The sequence below is a fragment of the Neodiprion virginianus genome, chromosome 6 (assembly GCF_021901495.1).
Source record: "Neodiprion virginianus isolate iyNeoVirg1 chromosome 6, iyNeoVirg1.1, whole genome shotgun sequence".
NCBI classification, from domain to species: domain Eukaryota; kingdom Metazoa; phylum Arthropoda; class Insecta; order Hymenoptera; family Diprionidae; genus Neodiprion; species Neodiprion virginianus.
The window spans coordinates 26135499-26143925 of NC_060882.1; the positions used below are offsets into that span (position 1 = coordinate 26135499).

Sequence of the window (8427 nt, forward strand, 5' to 3'; positions counted from 1 at the left end):
TCAATTAGTGACAAATTGAGAGAATAGAAGAGACTTGCACCAGGGTTGCGCATTTTTTACCTCTTTTTTTCTTTTTAACGCGCCACTCGAAGAATTTGCCACTTTGTGACAAATACTGAAGAAAAAACTCTTACAAAACCTGTAGGTGATAGGAAAATATTTAGAGGTCGCTACCAATTATTGTAATATTTTTTATTTATTTTTACGTGTACACCTTGCGGATTTATATATATATACGTGTATTAGTTTTTTCTTTGTATTTTTTGTAACGCGATTCAATTAATCGTTCACCAATCAGCATCAAACCGCGCCTAACAACTCCACAGTTGCGGCTGTAATCGTCGTTTATCCGAAAGATTAATCGTCTCGGAGAAATTTAAATAACAGTTTTTGCTACCGAAAGAAAAGTATAGCATCACCTTAACGACCCTATTTCGTTGTCGGTACTGATTTTTACGAACAATGATTAATTGGACTACGATACGAAAAAAATACGACTAATGTACGTATAAAGATAAATAAAAAATATCACAATAATCGTCAGCGACCTCTAAATATTTTCCTTACATCCTCCAGGTTTTCTGACGGTTATTTTTTTATTCAATATTTGTTGCAAACTTTTCGAGTGACACCTTAAAACAAAAAAAAAAGAAAAGTTGAAAAAATGAATCACCCTAGACTGCAGACTAGACTGCGTTCGTCGTTGCTTCAAAGATTTTCGTTCAAGCTTTGACGATGTCGGGTTTATACCGAACTGCAGCCGCGATTAGCCGCGTGGCATGGTTACAATATACTCGCATTTAGATTACACGGCACGACGGGCACTCAAGCGTGTTATCCTGCGGTGCTTTGACTCGGCACGCACGTAGGAAACTATGAAGATGCATTCAACCCTCGAGGTACTCTCCCGATATTACGACGGTGCCTCTTCTCTGGATAACGGTATAAATGAATGATAAATAATGTGCAACAAACAAGCCGACAATCGTTGGGGGAAACTCAAGTTTAGGAAACGTGTGATTGATACGCGAAAAACGAACGGATGTAACGTAGATATAAACACACGTCGGGATGTGAGCTTGGCAACTTATAGCGAGTCAATTTCGATCCTCCGCAGGCAGCCTTTCCGCAGCGGATTCCCCGGCTAGGCTGTACAATAAGAGTCAGACCCTGAGGTTATTAAAATCGTGGTAGGAATTCGCCCCGCGTATCTAAACTCGAGAGGAGAAATTGATCCTCGCAGGCCTGTTCAGGCATTCAAATCGCGATCATCGTCTCGATCCTGAGCTGCGCGATTTCACCGCCATGCCGCAGCTGTTCTTACGGGGATTTACAGAGGACTAAACGTCGAGTTTTTAACACCCTGCCCTCGGATGAAAGTATAGGAAGGTCGGACGCTCGGATCGCGAACGATCAAAAGATCATTTTCTGCATCCGTTCGTTTCGTTTCGAGTCATCGATATCCGGATGTGCAATTTATTCTACATTACAGACGACGTAATATATAGATTATGCTTTTCTCGTTTTCTTGATTTTCTTTCCTGTCGCTGAAGTTAGATTGAGCGTTACAAGTGAAACGTACAACTGAGAGAAAAATTTCTTAAAAATAGAGAATTGTTTACTTGTAATTGCGAAACGAATAACTATTCGGTTCGGGATTGAAAAAATTCCAGTACGTCTAATGAAATTATAATACATCACGTACTACCGATGAAATATTTCGTCGGATTTCACCTTGCGATACACGTTAAACTCACGTAATAAATGTTAATTGCTTTTACACAAATTTTTAATCGTTCGACGAAGTTTGCAATTTTTTATTTCGTTAAAATATCTTTCTAACAGTCCGGTAAATAATTTCTAGTTACTGCAAGTAACAGATTTTACAAGATCAAATAAGCTGGCGTATTGTTAGTTTGAAGTGCCTTGATTTCCTGAAATCGACCAATTTTAAATGATATATTATTTCTTCAAAACTGGCAACCTTTGGCATAATCGTAATAAAAACATTTTAAAAAAAAAGTAGAAGAAGCCCAGACGCAACAAGAGAGATGAATAAAATTTTATTTTTCGCCCCACGTTGTTGTAAATGTCGTTGTCGGAACTCGCGTTAGTTAAAAAGGTTTTCATGTTCGTTCCATGGCTCCTCGTCGGCCAGGATTAAAGTGTGAAAGTTCGAACAAGGGCACACATTGTGATAGCGTTTTACCACCGGCGTGTACTTCTCATATTCGTTAATCTCCGCGCAACAAACAATTCTCTCGTTACTGTGACCCGCGTTCAGTGAGAATTCGGCGTAAATAAATGGAAGGAAAATTTCGTAGCGGAATATTTCTTAGCCTCCTTTATACTTTTTCAAAAATTATCGAGCTCGACACAACGGGGTGATTCGTAAGAGATCAATTCGCTGCCGCTTTTTCACCCAAATACAATATTTATAAATGGACCGGCATGGTGGAACGAAGATAAACTTTTGAAACGCTGCTGCAAGCTGAGGAAATTTGTTCTATGTACGCATTGCATAAGAATCAAGTCGGTAGCTTTACCGTAACGATGCATGTTTATGAAAATGAGGTGGATGTTAGTAACGTTATTGTAATGATTCGTGTTTGGGAAAAAAGCATAACTTCGTTACTCGGCACTTTAAGGATTGTCTTAAATTTTGAAAGTCATTCTAAAATTGTACAATAATGATTTTCTTTCACGATGCTTCGTTACATGAACGTTACTAACTTCAGTCTCGTCGCGTTGTGCGTTAAATACCAACGATTCGAATCGTATTTTAGACTCGAGCAACTGACACGAGGGTATTTTCTTAACTTCGTAACTATCGGAAATACAGTGAATAAAGAATAACGCCCGTATTGGAAGAGAGACAAAAAAAAAAGAGAGAGAGAGAGAGATAAATCAAGATATAATAAATACCGTAGGAAAAACTCTCCGCTAAAAAGGTCTCGCAGATATCCTTTCATCTCACTTAAATCGAATTACAGTCATCGAAGGTCCGTGCAACGAACAAGGGTTGCAGGTTTAACCTTCACGCGTAGAAAGAATAACAGATGCGTTTCAACGAGCCCCGAATTAACCCTCGTGTAGGCGCGTTAACGTATCAAAGCTGGATCTTCAACAAGGATAAGATCGATAAGAAGTAAAAAAATCGATAGGGAACACGCGTTGAATATCGTGAAAAATGTAATACACGAATGTCGAGTTGTAAATATACTTAAACAGCAATGATGCGAAATAAAGAGATCGAATCGTATCGCTCAATTTATTATGAAACGTAGTTACAGCAACGTCGCACCTTTCGACGTGCATCGTTCGCATCTTGTAATAAATAATAAGCTGATTATACGGGAAAGCTTTCAATTTTTATACCCCGACTCTCTTTGCCTCTGTTCTTCGTCCCTTCCTTCCTTTCTTCTCTATTTTCACCGTTATAGGTTGGATCTAACTGGATTAGGCTAATGCGTTTAAGTGAATCTGACCGCCGGGGCGACCTTAAGAAGCTTCAGCTTCACGCGACGCTTTAGACTCTCTCCACACACGTGGATAACAGGCTGCGAGACCGTTTCACCGCCCAATTCATTCAACAAACTTTTCTAAAACGTCCACTCGTACACACATCCGTTACAACTTACGACTCCTCGATCCCTAACACAGCTGAGGACGTTAATAATAGATTTGAAAATAAACTAAACATTCGTTTAATACGTGTAACATTTCTAATACGCATCCACGATGCCCCCGCCTCTGCGGGTTAAGGCCTGAAGTATTACTGATTTTTCATACAACAAACACACAAACACACCCTCAGACACATGCGAGACATTTTTTTTTGTCCAATTAATTATTCGTTATAAAAGTCCGTTGTCATACGGGTACGTGCCTATGTTTATTGAGGGAAAATTGTTACACGCGCATTGTTTGCTCGGCCGTCGATGGGCGGCAAAACTTGGCAATCAACCGGGGAACACATACCGCCAATATACGGCATGTGTGTTATGTACGTACCCTCCTGTTACATATGTGTACCTACATACATATAATCAGCGCGATCGATGCGACTTTGGTTACACATCTGGTTTCCAGCCTCAAGTATTATACATTATATGTCCTGTATGCATATATATGTATATATATATATATGCACACGCACACATGTCGATGTAGGTAAAGCAATCAGTTCGCGAAGAAGAGCTGCACGTGTGCGAAAAGTTTTGCGTGTAACATTTAACAATATGCCTACGAGTGTGGGAATTTTTTTCTAATATGTATCCCCCCCCCTCTTCATTTCAAGGTATCAATCTACGTGCAACGCGTATCAAATATCCTCGAAGAAATTTGCTCTAATTGTAACCAATCGCTGCGCTGCTGCAGAGTTCTGTACTCTGTATAAGAGGCGTTATAAGTTGTATAATAATTGGAGCGACTTAATTAGAGAGGCTGCAGCATCCGAATTAATATTAACGCAGTCTCTTCAACAGTTAACACACCTCGTTAACGTATAATTAACAGGGTTAATACCTACGGATCGGATAGCGCCAAACGATGCGAAAACGTACCAGACTGCTTCATACGATGTATAACCACTACCTGCCTATGTACTCGAATTTACGTTATATTAAGATGCAGCGCAAAGTACATAGACCGGAGTGTGCAAAATGAGGTTTTCTTTTTTTCTTACAACGATTTGAACACAAGAAATCCAAATCTAGAACGTTAGACTCTTATCAAAATGATTCAATTTATCGCTTTCAAGAATTTTAGCGTTTATTTTGCGACAGCGGTTAACGACAAGCTGTATAAGTGCTAAGGAGAAAAGTTGAAAAGGAAAAATGTTTTACTCGCTATCTTCCGTGGAGATGGTTTCGCGAATTTTTTCCTCCTACATTTAATACACAATTGACGAAATATTTGATATGAAAATAAATCTGCCATTAGAATCTCGCGATTGAAAAAAAATAATCGAATGGATCCTATTTTGTCTAGGTATGGATTTAAACGTGCGTACTCGATGGCGTATAAACTGTAAGACGAAAATCGCATAATTATTCAAACCCAAGTTCGGAGAGTCGATTTGAAGCATCATTGATAGAAATTTGAAATGGTTCCACGCGGTTACGTCTGTTAGTCTGGAACCAAATCGATGCATATCTTCATTTAAATTTAATTTCATCCATCGATTGTTATTTATTAATTATTGATCGTTACGGCGAATCTATAAATCGTCGATTAAGTAAATAATTTGCGGATAAATAAGTTATGGCCAACGGTTAAAGTTACATATAAATATAATACCTGAGTAATTTGTTCAAATGAAATGAAGAACAACCCGCAATAGAGAATAATATATTATAAACCTCGTCTGCTCTGTAATTCAACTATAATACGTACAACACACATTGTGTAGACTTTATACCCGCGTACCAATCAATTCACAATATTGAATTGATTTTCATACGCCGCTACGAAAGCTTACGTATACATACATATTATAGGTATTACATATTATATAAACTACAAAGCGATACAACCCCGGCCCGGTTAAATTGAACCAATTTGGTTGGATTATATGTTCACGTATACACGTATACTCGTATAATCGACGAACGAGATGATATAAAACTTTATATTACCATTTCAAAGAGACACTTTACTTCTATCAAGGTTAAAAACTTTTTCAATTATTATTCTTATTATTATTTGCTTTAAAAGGTACGTATCGGTATATATCTGCCTGTACATAAATTTCGTATTTTAGCCGAGTATAAGATGAATATAAACCGCTATTTTCCTGCTGCTTAAAATTCTCAAGTATTAAACGCGCAAATTAGAGGCGGCGCGGGTTTTTCGGTGGTATTATTATACATATTTACAAAGCGAAGAAACTCCCGCTAGAATGAAAGAAAAGATAATTTCGGTAGCCCGAGCTGCAACAGGATCTAGGACCCTATCTCCGCGTCCTTTCTACCCGCTTCAAATCTTCCTGTCCCATCCGCATCCCTCGATTGCATGTGAACACACCTGCGATACGGTCGGTCGAAACAAGCTGCGCGACCGTTTGAAAAACGATTGATAATATTGCATTTGGGACGATTGTAAAATTATGGTAGAAAAAATTTGCCGAGTAAAAATTATAGAAGTGCTTGCTCGGTTTTATTCTCCAACGACGTGAAAAATAGCCAATTCCCAAAGCGACGCGCTGCTGTTCTTGCAGAATATTTTTGCTAGCTGTTCGTTGTCGATGCTGCAGAACCTCGTATAATTTGAATGACTGAACGTATGAAACTTCGGGTGACTGAATCGTTAGTCGCGTTACGATACCCGATGAAACTCTGGGGGAAAAATCACTATTCTCCGACTTTGGAATAACTTTGAAGAAGTTGACTGTGGAAAAATATAATTATGTAAGCTGGATTATGGCTGGAGCTGTGGATCGACGAGTCGTTATTAAAATTAACCATTGTTTCATTGTAATAACGTAACGAACGTTAACAACCTCTGGAAATTTCGGGGGAATAGAAACCGACGAATTGTAATTTGTAAGCGATAAAATTTGAAAAGGTACGAGTTTATCGTACAAAGTTATTGCGGACGACGTGAAACTGCTGTTGATGATTCAACTACGCGTAAATAAGCCGGCGCAGGTTGTTTCGAAAACGTGACTAGGTAGTTAGCGTGGAAATGCTGCCCGCTTTTTTCACCGACAAGTTTGCATAGCGAACACGAATCCTGGCAATATTAAAGGCTCGATCGTACGCCGTATTATCAGGATCGATATGGAAGCGATTCGTCGTTGTGCATATGTGTGTAAAATACACAGATTGTAACGAGCAGCCGCGGCTGACGTTGAATCGCACGAAAATTGACGTTACAAGTTATAACTCGAAGTTATTTCGGCGGGTGTGCGTGTCGGGTTCTCGAATTGATTATACATGCCTGTAAATATGTACGGTCCATGTATAATACCCGCGACTCGAGTCACTGCAGGGTCCGATTGTACGAATAATTGATTTTACGTCAGTTTGATGAAAAGGACGTTCAGGTGTCGGGACGTTGATGTATTATAGAGGAGCCGCCGTGCGAGCTTTGCGAAATCACTCCGCACGTACGGCGAGAGTAGATTGTCTTTTTTTTTCACAACGCCTGCACACAGGCGCCGCTCGTAGAAACGTGTGCAAACGATCGAGTGCACAGTCGATTGTTTATACGCAAAGCGAAAGAATTGCGGGGGTGAATAAAACCCCGATCAATATTTAGCACAACGACGAAGGCGAAATTTAACCGCACAATATTTCCTATCTAACGACAACACACGCGAGTAAATCGCGGTCGCATTTAACGCAACGATCGACGAGGAACCCGCGAATCGCGGACTCAGGAGGAGAATGCGAGAAACGGGGAAATTTATCTCTACGAGAGAAATATTATTGTCAGCTTGTATCGACGGAAAAGTGGCGAGAACGAAACCTGCCACAGAACGGATCGAATTAGCGATTTTTTTTTAAAGTATTTATTGTAACGTAGTGCAAGCGGCGACAAATGAAGCAGTCGCGAGATCAATATAATATGTGTATAATAAGGTGTATATAGAGGATGTATAACATGGATCGAAGATGCATTTTAATTCGTTGACGATGAAGAAGTTGACAGAGCTATCGTATACTACGGAATTGTAAGACAGTGCATACAGTGCAGGAGTATAATGTAGGCATAACGAATAAACTCACCTCGGTTCGAAAGGCGAGAAACACCCCGATAAAAACAGGCATCAATAGCCCTGTCATCTCGAAATTGTTCCGCAGCGGCACAGTTTTATCACGAGTTCGGTTGACTTCTATTATCCGTTTACCCTCCTGCCCTTTTTTCCCAACTTATATTCTCTCTCCTGTCCTTACTACCCGCACGAAAACCGTCTTTTGACGCGACTGCTCCGGGAGCCAGTAATTCGTGTGCAGCAGGGTTCAATCGCCCGTTTACCGCAGCACTGGGTGGGTCGCGAAGCGTCGCCGTCGTCGCCGACAGTGTTGAATCAAGATGGCGGACTCGGTACCGCGGGGCGAGGGGCCTGAAGTTGCCGGCGAGTCGATACGGCGCGGGAAAACTGGTCTTTCAAATTTTTGCCTTGCGAACCGCGATTCGCATCCGGCTGGAGAACGGCTTGCGTGAACCGTAGACGACGCTGCTGTAATTCGAGGTGACGAAGTTGAAGTTGGTAGTGTGATCGTAACGAAGCGTTGGGGAAATAATCACTCATTTTTTAATTTCACAATGATTTTTAAGCGACTAAGACGTCAAAATATGAGTGTGTTTTGTTTTATTACGGTTTGCCGGATTTCAGGCAGTTACCAAAATCGTGAAATGACGGTTTTTTTCTTCAGGATGAATCGTTACGGTAACGTTACCAACTTCAATATGACTCGA

The 8427-nt window shown here is 40.2% G+C and overlaps 1 protein-coding gene across 3 annotated transcripts in view; it reads right to left on the reverse strand.

Moving 5' to 3' along the window:
• Window positions 1-8017, reverse strand: part of LOC124307761 (amyloid-beta-like protein) — a 39178-nt gene extending 31161 nt beyond the window's left edge. For 2 of the 3 annotated variants that reach the window (XM_046769816.1, XM_046769814.1), the window contains exon 1: window positions 7734-8016. In XM_046769816.1, the coding sequence (XP_046625772.1) occupies window positions 7734-7790 (57 nt within the window). In that variant the 5' untranslated portion in view covers window positions 7791-8016. Of the gene's footprint in view, window positions 1-7733 lie in introns of all 3 variants that reach the window. The other variant, XM_046769817.1, reaches the window with a different exon arrangement.
• Between the last annotated feature and the right edge of the window lie 410 nt (window positions 8018-8427).